The sequence below is a fragment of the Linepithema humile genome, chromosome 5 (genome assembly GCF_040581485.1).
Source record: "Linepithema humile isolate Giens D197 chromosome 5, Lhum_UNIL_v1.0, whole genome shotgun sequence".
Lineage (NCBI taxonomy): Eukaryota > Metazoa > Arthropoda > Insecta > Hymenoptera > Formicidae > Linepithema > Linepithema humile.
Genome location: NC_090132.1, coordinates 17,997,516 through 18,020,509, shown reverse-complemented (window position 1 = coordinate 18,020,509; position 22,994 = coordinate 17,997,516). Strand labels below are relative to the sequence as shown.

Genomic DNA, 22,994 nt, shown 5'->3' with positions numbered 1-22,994 from the left:
ATCCGTACAAACGACACTCGGCACGGCTATTTTTGTTTCTCATATTTAATTTCCATCGGTAATTTGCATAAAAATTTATTACTTGCTATAAGCGATATTAAATCTGTAGAAACGTAAACGACAATGTGTATATGTTAGTTGTTTGAATTGAAAATATTGGCAAATAAAGATCATTAAATGATAAAATACTTAACAACTAAAAATATATGTTTAATTATTTTAATGATAAATAAATGGAAGAAATGTGCTATTATATTGCACATAAAATGCTAACTCGTAACGTTATTTATAATATAATGCATTTGCGCGAATATCATTTACTTATTGTTATCAATATCGTTCATTGTTGTTCATTGTCGAATGTACATATCGAAGAGATTGTTGATTTTGATGACATTGCATTTCATTTAATAAATATTGTTAACGTCGAAAACTATTATTGTTTTTAACCACTGGTTGATTCATCGTTTATACGGATCGTTTATATGGCGCGCGGCAAATTTGATATTGACTCTCTCGTGTGTGCACAGACTACGCGAGACGTCGAAGATAATCAAAATGCCATAAAGGCAATTGGCAACGATGTCGGGCGCGAGAAGGCGGAAGACGAGCGAGTAGTGATAGTTCGACGCGAAAAAGACGCGGCGAGAGCGAGTGAAGACACAGACGAGGTGGGGAAGACGATATTATTCAGATGCTCGGCAAAAGCCGCCGTTGGGAATACTACAACCGCTTTAAACCGGCCGGTCTCTTTAAAGTTCCCTTGGCTCCTTTCGCAACGACTCTACAAAAGCGGCACAGTCTCCTGTACGCGACGGAAAAAGAAGCAAGTGCGACGGCGGGGACTGCGATACGAAGGGGCGGATGGGCGAGTAGGGATAGAGGTACGGAAGAGACTGTGAAAATATATATATATATATATATATATATATACATATATATATATATATATATATATATATACATATATGTGTGTGAGCTAGAGAGGATACGTCGCGATTGGGGTGAGTCTAGTGCGACGAGGGAGTGCTCGCTAAGGAGAGACAGTGGCTCCCTGCGGAACACGGAAGGATCCTTGAATCCATTACGGCGGAAGCGGAAGACGGTGTATCCGCGACGGATCCGCGGCGGTCGCTGGTGTTTCGCGTCAAATGGAATCGGACGGCTTGATCTGGTTACCCATGTCGAGTGTCGTCCGCGTGAAGATAGGATTATACGCGATGAAGCGGATAATATGACGCGGCGCTATGCCTATGTCCAGCGATAAATTTCGTACATTTTGTACACGATACATAATTTATTATAAAAAAAATTCGGTTAAGAGAATCATGAGTATAGATACATTTAAACAGACAAATTTGGTACCTAATTAAAATTTGTTACCTAATTAAAATTACATGTTATTTTATTTAAAATAAAATTAAAAAATTTTTAATATTGTATTATAATTATAATCGTGTATGTGTGTATTACTATTTGCGATTTATTGCAATTACCTTACCCTGCTTTGCTTTATTCTTCATTGAACAATTGATAAATATCGAAACAACAAGGAAGACGACACGTATAATTATTAGTTTCACGCATTGTTGAACAAAAGCAAATCCACAAACAAATCATTTTAAAAAATCACAAATTTACGTTGCAAATTTAAAAAACACATGAAACGCAAATGTTAGATAAAAAGCATTTTGTATTCCGATTGAATGAGTTTTTAATAAAACAATACCTAAAGATTATTCAAAATTATAAAAGCTATAATGAAAATGCATGGACAAAAGATATACTGTAATATTTAAAAAAAAATGCAAACAAAGGGACCTATTTTCGTAAAACGTGACGTATTTAAGTCTCTTTACATTTTACGATGCAATAAAAAAGACCGTTCAAAAGCATTCCATAAAAGCAAGTCGATTATATCAATTGCTATATAAACAATTATATTAATAACAATAGCTCCTTTGTTACGTTGACAAAATATAATACTTGAAAATGTACTTTAACAATTCGCATTTATACAAAAATGAATTAAACGATTAAATTTATCGAAAAGATTTAATAAAAAATATAGGCATTTTATTGTGCATATTCATGCACAATAAAATTATATTGAGCATTAGATTTTCAAAATTTATATCTATATAATTTTAGTCTCTAAATTAAATTTTTGTAACTTATATCTTAATAAGATTTTCTTTTTTACATTGTGTTTATGTATTAGTATTTAAAATTTTAATAATTTAATTTATAATTTAATTTGATATAATTTTATTTAAATTAAAAATAATAACCTGTATATATAACTTGTACAAAATTAAAAATTTTTTATTGTTAGAAAAAAAAAAACTAATTTTATATATTTTACTATTTATTTTTAAACATACCAAAACTGTAGATAAGAATATGATTGTTAAAACGTGGTTCTTGGAAATTGTATGGTAAATAATTCCCATATAAATATTAGTAAGAGAAAAACAACGAATACATATCAGTATTTTGTGTAATAACACAAAATAAAGAGTAACGAGAGAATAAATTTACTCACCGATTGTTGTACCCTAACTAAATACGCTTTCTCAGCTGTACCTAGGAAAATTAGTAGATATATTTAATTATTGTAAATAATCATATATTTTATATGTGATTATTAATTATTAAATATTATTTTATTATTTCCATTTCATTTAAAACATAACTACATACAGTAAATTGCGAGAATACCTATTTTTAAATTTTAATAAATGTTCAATAAATATTTCAGTAAATTTTAATATGAATATTTTTAAAAATCTTCACAAATATATTTAATAAATATAAACTACAAGTGTGTGTACGTATTATCACAGTCATGTACATATTTAAATAATGAACAAATAATTTTACTCACCAGCTAGGATATTGCAGTTTGCTCCATCCACTGCAGATTTCATTTCAGAATATTCTGCATCAGCTTGCCAGTTATTATATTTTAGATACCCTTTCTCAATTGTACCTGGAGTAATTAATATAGATTAATTGTTATGAATTATCAAACATTATATATATATATTATTACTGTCTTATTTAATTGTTTCCATTTTAATTAAAATATAATTATATTTAATAAATGTGATAATAAATAATTTAAATAATATTTTTAAGCATCTTCATAAATATAAAATTTTTAATTGTGCATGTATATGTTATCATAACTATATGTACATCTAAATAATTGAATTTATCTGCTAGAGTACTGTTTGCTTCACCTGTTGTAAACTTTACCTTAAAATATTTTATTGAAGAATCGATGTAAAGCACAGAAAATTGAATTCACTGTTAATTACATACACTTTATTTTCAATTTTCACAGATTCACATCGCGAATTTCTACGCCGCGGAAACGTAAACACGAGATAAAACACGTTCTCTAACGCGTTCAAGTACACAATTGTACTTGATACTATATACACGTTTATTGTCAGAGCGAGCGGGACAAATGACAATCTTAGCGACTACGCGGAAATCGTCAGGCACGGACATGGATAAAGCAACTATGTTTACTCAATTTATTTCCGACTAGTTAAACTTTCAACATGTTGCTAATCTAATAGCACATTGCGTGTTGAGAGTACGTACCGGGTATCTCATCAAAATATTCTAGTATGAATCTACGATACCGCGCTCAAGATGATACACCATTAATCGCGAATATTATCGCGACAAATCATACGTTTCAGCAGTCACTCGTCTCTTTAATCAGCACTCCCGTTAAAAACGCACATTCATTATACACTTATGAAAATGGATTGATACGGATACAGATAAAATACGCGATTCATCGCGGAGCATTCGCGCTCTATGTCACTTTGGGCTTGGACATAATGGCGGCGTAATGAAGACTCTTAAAGTGACCACAAGATAGCGCGCATGATATTAAACTAAAGTATGGAGTAGATCGATATCGATTACCGATATATGTATCCACTCATGCGCCATCCTGTGGTCACTATAAGAGTCTTCATTACGTCGCCATTGTGTCAAAACGCAGGTGAATGTTCTGTGCTGAATTGCGTGTTTTATCTGTATAAATCCGTTCTCGTAAGTGCGTAACGAACATTCATTTTTATCGGGAGTGTCGATTAAAGTATCGAGCGATATTAATTATCGTGTTTGCGATTAACAGCGTTTCGTCAATTGTTATCACAGATTCGTACAGCCAATACAGTTCAAACTGTAACGTATCTTGATAACACAGATACAGTATGTATTACGTAGACGCGCGATATACTTTGCATTAGATTAATAACATGAAACTTAGCTATTGCCGCACAACCACTAAGAAAATTGTTGTCTGTTTCGCTTATTTTGATTGTGTGTACAATATAAGGTTATGATTCTGCGAATTACAGAATGTTTTTTATCTCGTGTTTACGTTTTGTGTCGTAAATTCGCGATGTGAATCTGTGAAAAGTGGAACTACACATAACTGACTTCGAGTTTTCAGTATTCATCGATGCTTCAATGGAGCTGGTGTAGAGTATTTTAAGGCAAAATTTGTAGCAGATAGAGAGGTAATAACACAATACTTTAGCTGCTAGATATAATTATTTCTTCATTATTTGGTAATTATATATGCAGAATACCCACGTCACCTCCGATTTTGACCCAACTGGTCTCATTCGATGCGTTTTTTCTTTTAAAAAAACTTTTTCCTTTCACTAAATTGTCGCTCTGTCCCAGGAGACGAGATATTAAACGTCAAAGTTCACGACTTTTCAGGTTAAAAAAATTGTCACTTTGACGAATTATAGCGATGTGAGCATACGCTGCGGTCAGGCGCGCATGCGTTGTAACAGAATTGTGCACGGATAATCATTAATTGCAAGTCGCAAACCCATATAAAATAGTATAATTATGGACCTTGCTTTGCGTAGACACAGGGTATTCCGCCCCCCCTGCGGGGGGGCGGACCCCCTGTGTAAAATAAAAATAATAAAACTTTCGTGCGTATTCCAGAGCGGCATAGATTGCTTAATCTATCAAACTAGCTTTAGCATTATATATTTTTGTGCTAGCTATGCTAGTTTGGATTGCACAAAAATATATAATGCTAAAGCTAGTTTGATAGATTAAGCAATCTATGCCGCTCTGGAATACGCACGAAAGTTTTATTATTTTTATTTTACATAGGGGGTTCGCCCCCCCGCAGGGGGGGCGGAATATCCTGTGTCTACGCAAAGCAAGGTCCATAATTATACTATTTTATATAGGTTTGCGACTTGCAATTAATGATTATCGGAAATATATTTTATACTTCGCGCACAATTCTGTTACATCGTATGCGCGCCTGACCGCAGCGTATGCTCACATCGCTATAATTCGTCAAAGTGACAGGTTTTTTAACCTGAAAAGTCGTGAACTTTGACGCTTAATATCTCGTCTCCTGGGACAGAGCGACAATTTAGTGAAAGAAAAAAGTTTTTTTTAAAGAAAAAACGCATCGAATGAGACCAGTTGGGTCAAAATCGGAGGTGACGTGGGTATTCTGCATAATTACCCATTATTTATATAATGTACATAATTGAGATAGCACACACAGGTATAATTAAAAAAGTTATGTTTTATGAAATATTTATTAAGAGTTTTAAAAATATTTTTCAAAATTATTCACTAACACATTTATTAAATATTTATTACAATTATCTGATTACGTAATTTATTGCATATAATTATGCTTTAATTCAAATAAAAACAGTTAAATGATATAATAATAATCGATATATACAAAATGTTTGATAATTCATAATAAGCAAAATGTATTAATTTTCCCAGACATTTCATTTGACGTATATAAAATACAACAATTAGCAAACTGATACAAAGCATTCTAAGACAAAGTCTGTAGAATGTGGAACAAATTTCAATACACTAGCTAGTAAAATTATTTTTTATTATTTAAAAATATATATAATTATGTAACATAATACATACATAATCTGTATTTATCAATCATATCTATTAAAATTTTTAAAAAGACATTAAAATTTATTGGAGCAGTTATTGAATATTCATTAAAATTGGGAAATTATTATTCACACAATTTACTGTATATAGTTTATGTTTTAATGAAAATGGAAATAATTAAATAATATGTAATAATCGACATACATACAATGTATGATAATTTATAGCTAAAATATGTGTTAATTTTCCTAGGTACAATTGGAAGGTATACTTAACTCGGATTCATCGATCGGTAAGTGAATTTATTGATTATGTAATTGTATAAAATAATTTCATGTTATTTATCTGCCAATATCTACATTTGTGTTATCTATATTATATAATTGCAAAAAACCATGCTTTGACAATTGTATACTTGTTTACAGACTTTCCTTTTTTTGAAATAAATAGTACAAACTATAAAATTATTCGATTAAATTTCAAATTTTATATGTATATTATGTATGCAATTATTTTTAAATCAAATAAAATTACAAAATTTTTTAAATGTATGTATATAAACACATTAATTATAAAAAATTTAACTTAAAAACTAAAATTATTAAGATATGGATTTTGAAAATATAATGCTCAAAATATTTTTAATGTATTATACATAAATTATACATAAATATATTTTTTATTTAATCTCATTGATAAACTAAATAATTTTGTACAAGTGTAAATTGTCAGAGTATGATTTGGGATACGCATTTCGTCGATAAAACGAAAAATTCTATTAATCATTAATACAATTATTTGTACAAAACTTTTCTCACTGCAATTTTATTATAATTCTTATAATAATTATAAAAATCTTGAACTATTGCTTGATTTAAAACTTATAATGATATAAAGTGAATTTTATGTCGCGTTTGTGCTTCAAATACTACTGTGCCAAATTGATGATATAAATCCGTGATGTTTAAGAGCGAAAAGTCTATGAGTTCGCTCTTATTTCGTAATACGCGTAATTAAGTGCGGGTTTTCTGTATTGATTGATTCTTCGATAAAACTGATGTGTAGTATTTTAGAACGGAATTTGCAGCGGATGGTACAAATTGTAGTAGGAAGTTTTCACAATTGCTATCTAAATGTGTATATAATTGTATAATTAAAAACGTACACATATACAAATTTAATTACATATTTTTATCTTATATTCATAAAAGAAAAATAAGTTAAAAGTCCGTAAATGAATTAATTATAAATATGACGTTATTATAATGTGTCCATGGTATAAAAACTTTAGTTTCCATTATTTTTATATTTGCATGTTGGAAATTTTTTGTTAATTAGATATTCATAATTACGAAACAATAACTTAATATTATTTTACGATATCGAGTTTATTATGTTTGACTAAAAATATTTTTCAACTAAATGAGAATTTTGCACAAACATACAAAATGTGAGAATTAAATAAATAACACAGTGCGACAATGTACGAGCGGTGTATACAAAATAACATTAATACGTACATTCGTAACAAAAAAAAAAAAAAACGACATTTACGGATATTTTTGTTTATAAATTTTTACGTTTGTGTATTTGCAACATTTAAGATATTCATTTTTTTGCATAAATTTGATTTGTTTTATTAATCATCGATGATATAAATCGTGAAAGAGCATAGAATGCATTGTTACTGAAAATTAATTTCATAATCGTATTGTTAAACATTTGTCTCATATTATAATAATTTTATAGGATAAAATTGATTTTAATATTTATTAAACAGATATACATACGTATTTATCATATTTTTGAGCGCTTTAACGCGTAGAATTTTAAGAAGCTGCAACGGGTAAAAAAAATAAAACAACGATCACTCATAACGAAGTAGAAATTCTATATGCATTACACAAGATATAATAATTATTTACGGTATAAATTAGCGATTTATTAGTGAAATATTAAATCGAGAACGCGTACCTAGTACATTTGTACTGTGCTTGTCTCTTGTCGTTTCATCAATGTGTTCATACATTTTTTTCCTCCTTTTTTTTTTACGTTCCAGTATCACCTTCGCGATTCGGTGCTCTTCTAACCATTTTTATTTGTTCCCAGTTCAAAAATTATACGTACTCGCCTGCAAATGAAATATCGTAGCCAGGCGCAGTGCACTCTCGGAAAGTGCCTGTGACGATTTAGCACGGGCAGTTTGCCGTCGTAATTAGACTTTATTGCACTCACGGTAAACTGAATTAATTGGAAACGCCTGCGCGCTTTACAGCGCGATATTCGTGAGATATCGCGGCGATGATTGGCCGAATTAAGAGATTGAAATTTTTTCCATGCGCGAGAAATACTTCGCGCCGAGGCTAAAAAAACAAACCAAGCCAGTTGGAGTCTTTTTTATAATCCAAGGCTAAAATCCGCTTTAATAAAACATTTAATAAATGTTGAAAATGTTATCAAACATTTTTTTTTATTTGTTTATAACTAGATTTGTATTTATATGAACCAGTAAGTTATAAAATTTATATGAAAGTATTTCTATATCTATAATCTCTTTAAACTCATAATCAATTCATATATACTATTCATATATAAATACCGTTTCACATTCAACAATCTGAATTTAGAAAGATAATATATATAATTATATATTGCTGCACGGAAAGAACATTTTTGCTGAAAGATCTGAAAATTGTGTCAGGTACAGATTTGAAAATAAATTTTGTTGGACAATCAAAATTTATCAATAGAGCACTCGATCTTTTTCATATCACACAAAAGTTTTGACGATCCATGCCTCCAAATCGAGTAATTGATAAATTGATAAATTTTGAATGTCCAACAAAATTTATTTTCAGATCTGTATCTGGCACAATTTTTAAATCTTTCAGCAAAAACGTTCTTTCCGTGTGCGTAATGTTTCAAATAATAAATATCTATTATATGTGCTATCTCTTTATATTTTATAATCATGTGTAAACAACTTAAGGGTATGAGATAATACAAGTAGGCTAATACAAAATACTATACTTCTCTCCTTTTTATTCATACATTTGAGCCTAGATAATTTATCACAATAAGGGAAATATATAAAGACCGTATAATGTAAAGTGGGTGAAACATACTTGTCTGAACCGAAAAATGTGGTATAAAGGATCGTCTGTTTAATAGTTTTAACTGGACTTTATTCTTAATTGACAATATTCTTTCCAAGTGATAAATGAAGGTTTTTCGCCGTTTTGTTTTTACAAGTTAAAACACAATCTATACTTACATATTAAATGTAGCGACATTTAGATTAACACTACGTAGCGAGTTATGATGCACATTAAAAGCGATTCGCAGCTCTCACATAGTCTGATGTGCCTTGCCCCCTTAATCCTATCGATATAAAGGAGAGATTTTGCCATAGTTGTAATCGTAATCGCATTCGACTTATATGTTTCCTTTTTTACTCGTCGAATATCAATCGGCAAACTCGTAACATCTCTTTCAAGATCTTGATTATTGAATCGCGTCGAAGTAATTTTAACATTTCCTCCTTAATTTTTCAGTGACACAACTAGAGAAAAAAATATTTTTTCCGTCAATAACAATATCAAGATATTTTTATTATTTACTTAGCGCAAATCGCAGCTCTCTGATTCAAAATTGATGATTAATTTGGCGTCAATTAAACGGCCACATTTAACACGAAATGTATAGTGAGAACATGAGTCCGCAATTTGCTTCTAAGCAGTGAAAGTTTTTACAAGGAAACTGTGACAGATTTGCTGTGCTTTACACCAAAACCTGCTCCACTTTGTAAAAGTTTGTAACTATAAATTTTACTTAAAAACCAGATGATAATAAAAACTTGCAATAAGTCACATATTGCGTCAATTATATCAATAAATAAAATACATCACTTGATTATCAATATCACTATATTATGATACAATACTGTCGTATCTGAAAATTAAGGAGAAAGTGCCATTGCTTCGGACAAGTAACAGACGCACGCATAAAAGTAGAAACTTTCTGAAAATCCGAAAAGCAATCGTCTTATTTTAAGTGGAAATACGTAGAAGAAGAAGAGAGGATAGACTGTCGTCGCGCGCCGACTTTCTTTCCTTCCGATAATAACTGTGTACGGTCATATCTAAGCGGGTTACATCTTTTCGTTTATGTATACCTATGTACAGGAACATAATGAGGACCGTCGGCCGAACCACAAAAGAAACCGGCCCGCCAGAAACGAACTGGCCGATCGCTCTAATATTCTCTTTTAGTCTCTCTAATCGTAGTTTCAACAATAACAATTAATAATAATATCATCCGCGCGTCGCGGCCGGCTTTTGTGGCGGGCGTGTAACGGGATTTCGCTACGATATATACGAGACTTACGACGGCGTGATAATTATTGTTTGCCCCCTTACAAGCTAGGTTCTTTGTGTGAGTTTGTTGCTCGAGCGTCGTCATTATCAGGGCTGTGAGTCGAGCCAGGGCGGTGCAAGGAGAGGCGGCAACTTGGCGAAGTGCATGCACTTCGTCTGGATGTCCCCTTTAATATGTATTTCCCACGCGTAAAAAAAAAACCGTAGGATTTTGCACGCAGTGCAACTGGAATTAGCGTTACGTTACGAGTTTTTAACGGCGGACCGTTTCCCGATAACAAGGTTTTTCTTCGTTACTGAAGTAAACGAGATTAATGAAGGTGTCGAGATAAGAGCGAGCATACAGCAATTACATACCTGAATTACCGTATTCATATTTGAAACGATGTGAAAAAAGGTATCTCTAATTTTGTAATCTCTTTCTCCCATTAATCGGCTAAAGAATTACATTTATGCGAATAATATACTTACAGAACAGCGTTTTACACTACGCAAAAAACACAAACAATCGAATATTCCGTAAAGTATCGATAATGTTGCATTACTAAACTTTTTTTTATTTTACTAATCTTTGTTTGAGAATATATATATACAGGAATGAATATATTCTCTAAACACACATTTCTGTCATTGGAAAGATACGTTTCGCGTGTTTGAGTAAACTTTTTGGCACAAAACTCCGAGTTCGACCAGCCCTGACTTTTCTAGGACTACAAAATTCGGCATTATCGCCTAGATCCGGTGGATAATGAAGCGTTTCACGCTCGTTCCAAATAAAAAGCACATTAATTTGTCTCTAATTTGTTACACGTTAATAGCTTTATCATAATTGTATCAACGGCTTCGATGCTATGCATCCTACGATCGGTCTGTCTGCGCATGGGCGGAAACATAAAGCGTGAAGACTCACAGTTTACACGTCGACCGACTTGTTTCCGTCCATACGTCCGTATTAGAGTTGCAAAGTGTTTTGCATAATCAAATCAATGAGTATTTGCATGATAGATGAAATCTTGGCGATGTCAAGTCAATCGCGTCTGTGTGCATTACACATTTACATTCGATCGCACGATTGTAGTAAGTTCGCCACGCCGGTCATTGGTGAACGTGAACACAAATTTGAATTATCCGGATTAAATTTCGATATTGCAGTACTGGCAGTGATTTAAATTCTAATTATAAAACTCATACACGCGCTACGCTTTCGGAATCGGATTCGGATATAACGTAATGGGCAAATGTTGAATGTTAATATTACGATTTGCGAACGTTTCCGTTTATATGAATCGCGCATCTGTATCTGCGATCAATTATTTATATCTTATCACGCGTGCGAAATAATCAACGAACGCAGTCACATCGTGCGCGTAGGCGCGTAACCCATGCACGCAATTCACATACAAACACGCACACGCACTCGCACATACGCGTATTCAATGAATTTGGCACTTCTTACGCGATAAATTATGTACATAGATTTATATAATCGGGAATGAAGCACCTCCGGGAGAAGTGACATCACCGATCGTCAATCGGATCGCACGCGATCGGCGCCGGGGCAATGCTTAAAATTTATACAAGTATAAACCGAAAATGAAGATTTATACATTGAGCTATGTACAGTTGTCTTACAGCTTGCGCGCCGAATTTCTCGTCGTAAATCGAGTGTAATTTAATGAGATGCTCCGGAAATCGGATCTTTCTCCCCAATTTTTCACGACTCGTGCCAGCGCAATTCGGCGCGCGATCGATTAATATTAAAATTTATAAACCTTTTCACTTCCTTTGAGCACCGAAAATGTTTATCTCATGCAATCTTTACGTAAACACTTGATATAATAATACATTAAAGTATAAGCAATAATACTTTCAACGTGTTTCACGACTCACGTCGCTCATGGCGTGCAGTTGCGTTTGTACGCCAGATTTTCTTTCGGCGTATCGTCGAAATCGCGCCCTTTGCGGAATTCGAGTCGATGGAGTACGTTTCGAATTCATTCCTGGCGTTGTGCGGAAATATTCAAGTTCGTTGTTCCGTATTTTAGCACTTTAGAACATTAGAATACGTTTCATTTTCACCTTCAGTTATTTGACACTTGCGTTTCTGACTAATGATTCTCTTTCTCCTTTGTTGGTTTACTATTTATTTATTATTTTAACGAAATACGTGTTATTATTATTTAACCAATTAATCCATTTCGAATTAGATTTCTGCGCAGCTACGCAAAAAAATTAATAAATATCCAAGTCATCGTTCGACAAAAAGTGATAAAATATCACTTTTTGTTTTAAATAAAAATAAAACAATGTTGACTTAAGTTTTGAATATTTACGTGGCCATATTTTGTTAAAACTTTGTCAAACAAGTCTCATGACTTTAAAGTATGATGTCGCTTCGAGATTTACATACGAAAACACACGATACGCGTCGTATGTGATGCACGTGAGAGATTACGTTCTACAAGCCTCTGACGATCACCGCGCATGTCTGCCATTATCTCACACACCCATAAACAATGATATTATGCTCGGTTATCATCTCAAGTGAATCGTTTCATGTGTACATTCTGTAAAGCTTCTTTGAAAATTTCAAACGGTACATGTCGGACGAATTCTCTGCGCAAACTTTTAATCCCCGGACGGCGGATCACCTAACCGCCAACCGCACGACAGATATTGGATCCATTCGGACCCGGTAGAATTTTGCTTTTACATTCTAAAAACCAAAAGTGAGATTGGACAGTAGATATATCGTCTTAAGCGATGTAAACAAAACAATCGTGACTGTGGCACAAATAATCTGCGTCGTCGTAAAGGCGAGGGTTAAATTCTAAGGGCTAACATCAGCTTTAACTTTAATCCCTTGACCGCCAATCAAATTTTAAAATAAAATAAAAATAATTTTTTTAAATAAGATTTTTTTATTATATTTATTTTTATGAAATATTTATTACACTTGAGTTTAAAGCACATTGTTTTGAAATAAAAAGTGAAATATATCACCTGATACATTGATATTTTATCGATTAGTCGTCTATATATATATTCGACGTTCAATAAATCGGATATTGGCGGCCACGGGATTAATTTAATACAACATAGATATTATCGTAGAGATGATTGAATAATTTTTCAAACTGTTTCCTTCTTTTCCAAATAATACTTACGATCAATTGGTTTGCATTCGTATGCGCCAGGAAGATGTCATTTACAATTAGTCGCGTCCGCTGCATCGTGTGACAGCGCAATAATACCTTGCGTATCAGTATACGATTTAATATCCACGACAAAATACCGAGTGCGAAATTTATAGCGGGTATTTCCCGATAGTTGTCCGAACGGAATGACTGGGCCGACCAATTTTGTCGTACCAATCTGGCGATTATGAGCCGCCGACGGCTGCAAAAGTGTGGACCGCGACCACCGGACGACCAGCACCTCGTAATTCAGGACAATAGGTGTTCTCGCCCCGGGACGCGAGAGAAAGAGACGAGAACGACGCTAAATCGGAGGTCGGACAATGTTTGGCCGGCGAGGTGGTGCGCGCGGCGCGATAACCGGCAATACTTTCGCGGCCGTCATCCTATTATGAATGGGCCGTGTTAAACGAGGCGGGAAAAGCTCGCAAGTACATCGCAAAGTGATGATACAGACTGTGTATAACAGGATCCCCTATATATATATATATATATATATATATATATATATATATATATTATATATATATTATATATATATGTATATTTTATATATATATATAAAGCGATAGTCCTTTCCGCTTTGCCCTCTCTTGCTCTCCCGTTCTCTTACTCTCGCTCATGCTCGATATAACTAGCCCCGCATCATCTCTCGCGTTCCCTATTACACGTGTGATGTTCTACGATTTTACGTGTGCATCACGCGCGCGGTTGAAACACTACTCTCATTTATGTCACAGGAAAATGGTACATAGATAAAAATTTAGCTTAGAAGCGAACGTTATCCACGTGGGCGAACGATTCGCGTGTGCAGACGTTTTATCTATTAGATGCTGCTCCGAAAACTTGCCGGAGCACGCTCCCTTTCATCTACGGATACATAAGGTAGAGTTCATCTTTTCTCGACAAAAATGGAGATCCCAATAGTGTAATATTATATTCATACAAGTATATATCGCAGTGAAGTATATTTTAAATCAATCCATAAAAAAATGTCAGCTTAATATAGCGCTTATTTAAGCAGAATAAAACTATATTTCGGAATATTTTATAAACGGGAAGAATGTGAATGAAATAAAGGAGATGCAAAACGCAACAGATTGGGTTGGTTTAAGGACAACACTTTGGCGGGCTTCATCTTATTATGAATGGCTTGTGTTAAATGAGGCAGGGAGAGAGCCAAGCAGGGAGAGTAAAGTGAAGATGCACGTCGTGTATAACGGAATTCTCTATTTTGTCTCCCTCTTCCGCCGTCCCTTTCTCCCCGTTATTTCGCTGTTCTATGATTTTGCGTGCACTGTGCTCGTTGAAGCGGCATTCCAAAGATACGTCCGCGCACGTGCGTCGTATATTGCGGATAAAAAACCGACCTGGCAACCAATTTCACGTAGTGGTATCGTACAACTGGCGCACGTCAGCGAATTTAAGGGGCGCCTGAATCATAAGAAATTCGGTATCGTCGGAAAAATATACCTGTACCTTGTAGCAACAACGCGGAATCACGATACGTTAATAAATAGCTAATAGATCTGTGCTTATATTTACGATAACTATTTCAAAAAAGCGATACGTGTGATGCATTTCTTCAAAAAATAAGTGCGTGAAACAATCTTTAACCATGACATATTTTTACGTTGCTTATTTACTGAAGTTAATGATAAAAGTATAAGAAAAAAATTGGTATATAAACTTAATCAATATAAATTGCTTTTAAAATTTAATTTATTTCCGCCTCCTTTGTTATTCATAAATTTCTTGAGTATAGTTTTAGACGCTCGACTATAACTTACCCACAGTTAAACTTCCTGATAATAGTTTCGATAATGCAGACAAACTTTCGCATCAGCGCGGTTAATCGTTCTTACATCTCTTGAACGCGATCGCTTTTCACGCGGAAAATTGCGCTTCCCCGCGATGAACGGGGCTGTTAAAGCGAGGACAAAAGAAAATGAAAATAAAACGTGGATTGAATTCATTCCGAGACAATATTTAGGCGGCCGCAACCCGTTACGGACGGATCGTGGTAAACTGGGCGTGAAATGTTTTGAGATTGCGAGGAATTGCAATTGCGTTTTATCGCCTTACACATGAGTCGATGTGAAGAGCATTAGTCTGCTGTCGGATAAACAGACATGACTGAACTGCGCGTCGCTTTATCCGCGAACAGTGTCTAATATAAAATACCTACAAAAAGATTCTTTTTACGCTACAATTACGTGCTGAAATCCAGATGTCACAAGAGCAATTTACAGCAGCGGCAATCAAATATACCGATATTACGACACAATGCATCTGGCTGGAATGTAATGACAGAAAGGATAAGTAGTGCGAAGAGGGTTTTACCGGTCGGAACAAATATTACAAGACGCGCGAGTTACGTAGCAGAAATTACAACGTAAAGGTACTTTTACGTAATGCAGAATAAATGTTTTCGTTGGGACGAAGGTAAATCTTCACGGGCGCGCATTCGGGCAATATCACAGGGGACGCGAGCTTTTCTCATGGAAATATAATACATTCCACGTTGCCGCACGCTGGATATGATGACAATCGTTTAAGCTACATTAATAGTACCGTTGGAAGTACCGTGCATTGTAGCGAACACAACGGAGATTTTTAAAATAGCTTTAGTATCGCAACAATAATAGCTGACAATATTACGAAAAATTATAGCAATGCGTATAAATAGTAACCGCGATGAGAATAATATTAACGATTCAAACTAAGCTTAAATCGAAGATAGCTAATAAAACTTAATAAGAGAATATAGTATAATTTGCAATGTGTACAATTGAAACGCGACGAAATAATATTTAATTCGTGTTACGAAAAGCACGAGTGGATTTTCAATATTGTAGTAAGCAACATGCTACATAAACAATCTACTTCCCAAGATTTGAGAATAAAAAATATATGAAATTCATTCATTACTTCTTTCGCCATGATTACATAATAAGGAGGATATGAAGAGTATATCGTAAAATTTAACAATCACTATTTCTTTGCCTGCCTTTTCTCCTCGCTCTTTGTTCTATGAGACAAGAAAATGTCGCGCGGAATAAGTTTCGTTAGAGAAGATAAACTCTAATGTCTACAATTAAAGGAAAAGTAGGACATTGTAATGAAGAACATGATTATACGAAATATAAATTTTAGCGTTAGAATAGAATTTGTTTTAGCTTTGCAGTGTAAAAATCAATAGTCAAATTTAAATTTCTTATTCCAGCACATGAATACGACGTAATCACAAAAATGAAAATAAAACAAATAGGATTTTTATTTTATGTTTCGTAACAGCAAGAAAATAAAATCCCGATATATGTTGATTTAATATGTGGAAATCAATATCTAAATTCTTTCTGGAAATGCAAAAATATCAAAGCGGATGCTTTAATTTCGATGTAATATTACGGGATTGAAAGTACATTTGTAGTTTTGTTTTTTTAGTACTGAAATAAAATAAATACGTCATTTTGGCTTACATTTTTCTATTATAAAATTTGCTGCTACTCTTCTCTCTCATTATAATAAAAGAATGATTATCGTAAAATCTTTTATGGAAATATTAATAATAATATTGATAGTATTGCTTATCTGTAATATATATTATAATATTATTTTAAATTACAAAATTATTAAGAAACTAAAATAGATTTAAAAAAATAAATAAAAATAGATAATAAAGTCTTTTTTAATATTTCATATCTCCTGCACTTTTGATAGAGTGCGATAAGCTTTAAGGTAAAATCTGTGTACACAGCACTTTTTAGAAAATGATCACGCAGCACCGAGATTTTATTGCTGCTTCATCTTAGACAGGCGAAGCTTCTTAAAGAAGCGTCTTTTTACTGTGGCAATAATGAATACGGACATAAATTCTCGTAGAAGCGAAGAGTATCAAGCTTTCTGGTTTAATACTTAATAGCGTCGTAAAATGTATCTCATTTAAAATTCGAACAGATTCCGTTATTCCATAACGCAAATATAAGATGGTCTTAGATTCGAATAGAGTCTTTTCTATAAAATGAGATATTGATTTAAATTATATTTTGAATAGTGCATATTTTAAATATAAACCAACGGAAAAAGAAGCCATGAGAATCAAACGCAGATGTTGGGGCGTAAAGAATATTACAAATCAATACAGAATAATCAAATACAATGTAAATGTAAAAGTATCTACTACTGATAATATTGATAATAGAGATTGATAATAAAAACATAAAACTACTAGATTTGAGTTTATGCACAATCTTATGCAAATAAATCTGTTATTAACTGATGATACGATTGGTCTGTCTCTTTGTAGAACAGCCTACATATAAACGCGCGTATTGACATTTTTGCCAAGTTAAATAGAAAGCAAAAACTAGCAAAAACAAATTACTTTTGAAAAAATAAAACCTTTCTATAGTGCATCAGAATTATCAACAGTATTTTAATTTTTTTTATTAAACTGCTCAAATAAATTGTAAACACTCGTTATTGAATATTTTTATTAAAAAAAATTAAACAATCAACTGTAAATAAAAGAACGTAATATTAATTTTAACCGCTAATGACAATTGAATAATAATAACAATTATTATTTATTTCAAAAATGAAAAAGAAACATGTAACAATAACGAAAACACACGATTGCACATTAAATCGTTATGTGCTGACAATCAATTCTTGCGCAAAAAAAGTAAAAATCCCGGTTATCAGCTTTATAGCTCTGATAATTTACATTTTCGAGATAGTCTAATATATATAGTATATAACTTATTGTTAATATATAATGCAAAATGCACCATTCGTGTAGCAATATATTCACGAAAAAAATGTCAACATTTTCTCTCTCTCTATGTTTAACGGTATTCAATCTCGCTCGCGCGATGAATCCCACAATTGTCCCGCGAACCGTAATACACTGCTCGAAAAACGCGTCATCTGGTATACATATGTATGTGATATGCCATTCCTGACAATCGCGGTGACAGCATGTATCGGCGTACCACCACATTTTCTGCTTATTAATCGTAATATTGTGGCTTATCCTCGCGATTAATTCGACTATGCACTCAGGGACGAATGATTAGGTACTTCTCAGATATTTAAATTAATAATTTTAAAATAGAATACATCTTTTATTTTTTTAATGCAAGTGTCTCTAGAGTATATGACATTTTAATAGCGCTTTCTAAATTTATATTTTATTCTTTTCTATCAAAAACATTGAAATAAATTAATAAATAAATTTAAAATACTTTTAAAATACAAATTATATAAAATTTGCTGTCCCAGAATTTGATATGTGAATGAATAATGAAAAATTATCCTTTTTATTGAATTTGACACCGATTTCATTTTAACGGAGCTTTAGCTTGACCAGTGCCGGATCTACACATAAGCTAGATAAGCTACAGCTTAGGGGCCTCACATTATAAGGGGGCCTCTTTAGTATAGAAAAGATTAAAAAAAATGTATTTTTTGTTAATAAGAGGGGGCCTTCTTAAGATCATAGCTTAGGGGCCACAAAATCGTACATCCGACCCTGAGCTTGACGCTTACTTGCAACATATATCTGATAAATTTTGGAAAATTATGATGAAGATTTCTTTCGACAATTTTGACAACTTGACGAATACTATAGCCGGAATTCATCATATAAGACAATCAGTTTGATAATCGTGAGCACGCGGAGCTCGTTTCATTAGTATCTAGATAGATTCATCCCTGGACGCGTCCTTTTGTAGTCGCGGTAATGCATTGCACGGGCATATCGTCTATGATATACAAATATACATCGGTCGTGTAATGTATATACGTACGTTTATGTACGACACATAATCGCGGAATGCGTATACAAGCACTTCGCATGTGTGCGAGTATAACGACGTCACCGAGCAGTATCTCTGTTACGCCTGGATTGCCATGGACTGTGGCCGCGCTCACGCATCGCTTAACATAATCCCCCATCCGACCGGGACTACATAGATTACGGAATGATACCTCCGTCGCGCTGTACAATTATATCGGCACGAGATTGTATATTTCGGCGTGTTGCGCGGTCGTCGCTTCGTGGGGCGCGCGTGTAAGCTTCGCGCCCGTTCGTCCGCGCGCGCATTTCCGGAAAAGGGATCAAGATAAAGCGGCGGTCAAGGTGTACCCTTTCGATATCCAAATCTGGTGATCTCTCTGAAACGAATCTCGTCGTGTCGCGTTACAGAAGCGACGGCTGCTGTTTGTGCTATTTCCGAGAGGGAAAGATCGGAATACGCCGATGGTCGGTCTATTTTTCTTTTTTTAACAAGATCAATAGTTTGTTCGTCACGAAACATGTCGCCGTTCATGCTTGTTGATAATTAAAAGTGTACTTACTCTAAAGATTAAATAATAGAAACGTGATTTCTATATTTTGCCGTTAAAAGCATATAGTTTTGCATTCCGTTTTTCCTTGAAACCTCGTCGGACACATACAGCTGAACTTTTCAATCTTGAATCAACACAAGTTTCGCTGTTTGCGAGATTTTCCGATCGAATACTTTGTCGAAGTCTTCTTTGTGCGATCGAAACTTTCTATACTAATTTATGGCGTGTTTCGTGTAAAGCACAAATAGTTCTTAATCGGATGACGAATGGCTTTCATGCAAATTCGAAGCGGTATTCGGTGTAAAAAGATTAACATGTTATTTGTTGTGTATTAAGGCAGATATATCTTTTTCTTTTAAGGCAATTGTGTTTTGCAAAAGCGGTGGCTTCTATTTGTTCAGAAAAAAACATTGTAATTTTTAATTGCTGCAAGCATACTTGTTAAATGAAAAAGTTCGTAATAGAGATATGTAATCAGAATTTAACAAATATTATTCATTACAATTCGGTTGAACATTATTACAACTTTGAATGATTCTGTTCTAAAAAAAATCCCTTAATAAAGTTCGATAACTAAAATGTAATTAACATAGAGTACAAAACGCCGAAGTTCTGATATGTATAATGGCGCATATAAAGAGTAATGAATGAGAAGAAGCAATTAACCGGCGCGCAGAGACTTTCAGCTACAGAGAAATGTTGCTGCTCGATATACTCGTTTCTTTGTACATAAAGTAATTTAATTTCACGCTCGTATATTAATTCAGTCACGACCTATTGTTTCTTCGATAGGAATCGTGCGCTTGTAGCGCGCTTATAACAGTGCAAAGCGATTCTCTTACAGTAATAACCGAGCGAGACTATTTCGTTAACGGGTGCACGCAATTACAGTACCCAGATGAGTATCATAATTTTCAGGTAATCAAAAGGAGTATAAATCGCGAGTTGTAATACCAGCTTCTTTGAGTCTGTAAACTCGAGAGTGGCCCTATCTTATATTATAATTTTAATCGAATCAGTCTTATGCGCTATTTGATGGCAGTAGTGGAAATCAGTGCAGTATTGAGGTACGCGGAGCGAGCGAATTTTATATAGACGTTTAATTAGCGAATAATAATGTCCCGACGTATGTGATAATTAAAAATTGCCAAGAGCGTTCTCGCTGCGGAATATATGTATACACTCTTAATTAAACGGAGAGAACATTTAATGAACATACAATATTCGTAAATTTTCACGAGGCAATAATCTCTCGCCGTGATAGATCGAACATTCGAAGTTCATATAAATTTTACCGGACAATAATGTGCCCTGATCTGTAATAAATTTTATTTTTGGTCCATAAAACTGACAACCTGCGCACAACAAAATGTGTATAAAAAGCAATGACTTTTATTGCTATTCTGTTCCTTGTCGCTCGTATTATTGCATTAAAGCCTGTTTTTATACAAGGTCCGTATTTTCAGCAAAATTATCTACACATTATATATACTTATATGTTTTCCTACGGATATTTTTGTGTTACACTTTATAACTTCATTATGAAGAGTTTTTAATGGATATTTTCGAAGGCATGCAACCATTTTTTTTTTTTTACAGGTTGCGAGAAAATATTTTCAATGACTCTTACGTCATTGCCTCTCTTGCTATTTCGAGGAGTTGCGGCCGCGCCCCTGCTATTTTTCACGTGCCGAGGCATTAATCAAATTCCCCCTATTCTCTAGAGGAAACTCTTGGACGCTTCTTCATTGCGTATAACATGTTGGTCTCAAGGTGCGTCAACCTATATAATACGTAAATCACACGTCGAGAAAACGCACAATTCTTTCGTTTGACTGCCAAGTTAGTTTATGAACTTTTCTGCATATTACGGAACAACGAACCATGATTCTAGACTTACCGCAATAGAATATTTATTCAGTAGGTTTTTTATTTGATACGTGCATCTAAATATCGCGACATGAATCTATCGGAAATGTTAAAGCAACTAAATCGAATCAAATTTCATCAAATTATTATATATTTTTCTATGTCTGTTAACTATTAAAAAAAAAATATCACAGACACTAGCTCTTAAAAAAACCATACTGTGTAACTCAGTAAATTTATTCGAATACGAAACCGTTTAAGTTTTCGCTGCGAATATATCATGTGTCTTGGTTTAAAATTATTCACACATATTTTTAAATGTATTTACTCTGTGGTATTAATACTTAAGATTCAGTATCACAATTCGTCGCCAATTAGTATCGACGACACTTAGCTGTTTAAATATTAAATATGTAAACGTTAATTAAATACAGCAAATTAATTTATTGATCCTGCGCACAAAAAGTTTCATACAATTTTGTTAGAAAGTTAGATGACATGCTTATAACGAAAACGGACTCTATCGAGCACGATTAGGAATTTTCATATCATGCATTAAGTAAGAATAAAATTATTACGTAATACGTCGCGTCGCCGTGAAAATCTCGCAGTTAGAATATTCGATCGGCAATACATAAAACAAAATCCATTCCGGATCGGAATAGATCGGTGTCTGTTGGTCGTAAACTATTTACCCGTTCGCAAGCGTATTTCCTGTCCACTAGTACTCTAGTATTCCGCGTACTCCGTCCGCTCCGCAAAAAGCGCGTTTCGCGCGAAAGGTACACGACGATATATTTTAGGAACCCAGAACTGCCGGCTCCTCGTCGTGTCGTCGACGACCTCACCTCGGACAAACGGGCGCGACGGTACTTCTTTTCTCCCGACGTCTTAATTCGCCGTCTGGGGCACGTAGGGGGGCATATAGGGCCCCGTGAGAATGTACTGCACCGCCACGACCATCAACTGCGGCGCACTCCATCTGATGATGTACGCGCTTCCTGAAACAGAAATGCATTTCGCGTGTTACTCGACGCCGTTATGCACGAGACTTCTACGTGCGCGAGTTTACATGTACGAGGTGTCCCCAGAGGTGTCCCGCGATTCTTTCACATGAAAGTATTTTAGATAAACATTGAGTGCATTTTCATCTAAACTAAGATTATCAAGCTACTGATAACTTTTCAACTCTCAAGCGTATAAAAAATAAATTCTGGTGAATTTTAGAGCTTGCTTATTCTAAGATTTTATTTAA

General features: G+C 33.9%; 2 protein-coding genes across 9 annotated transcripts in view; one reads left to right on the top strand and one right to left on the bottom strand.

Moving 5' to 3' along the window:
* The first annotated feature begins 3,995 nt into the window (after positions 1 to 3,995).
* Positions 3,996 to 22,994, top strand: part of LOC105669316 (alpha-(1,3)-fucosyltransferase C-like) — a 99,595-nt gene continuing 80,596 nt past the window's right edge. Inside the window, exons 1-2 of the mRNA XM_067354721.1 lie at positions 3,996 to 4,550; positions 6,196 to 6,235. The gene's annotated coding sequence lies outside the window, so the exon portion shown is untranslated. The remainder of the gene's footprint in view (positions 4,551 to 6,195; positions 6,236 to 22,994) is intronic.
* Positions 8,966 to 22,994, bottom strand: part of LOC105669315 (lachesin-like) — a 264,653-nt gene continuing 250,624 nt past the window's right edge. For all 8 annotated transcript variants that reach the window (XM_067354711.1, XM_067354710.1, XM_012362198.2 and 5 more), the window contains one exon: positions 8,966 to 22,740. In XM_067354711.1, the coding sequence (XP_067210812.1) occupies positions 22,631 to 22,740 (110 nt within the window). In that variant the 3' untranslated portion in view covers positions 8,966 to 22,630. The remainder of the gene's footprint in view (positions 22,741 to 22,994) is intronic.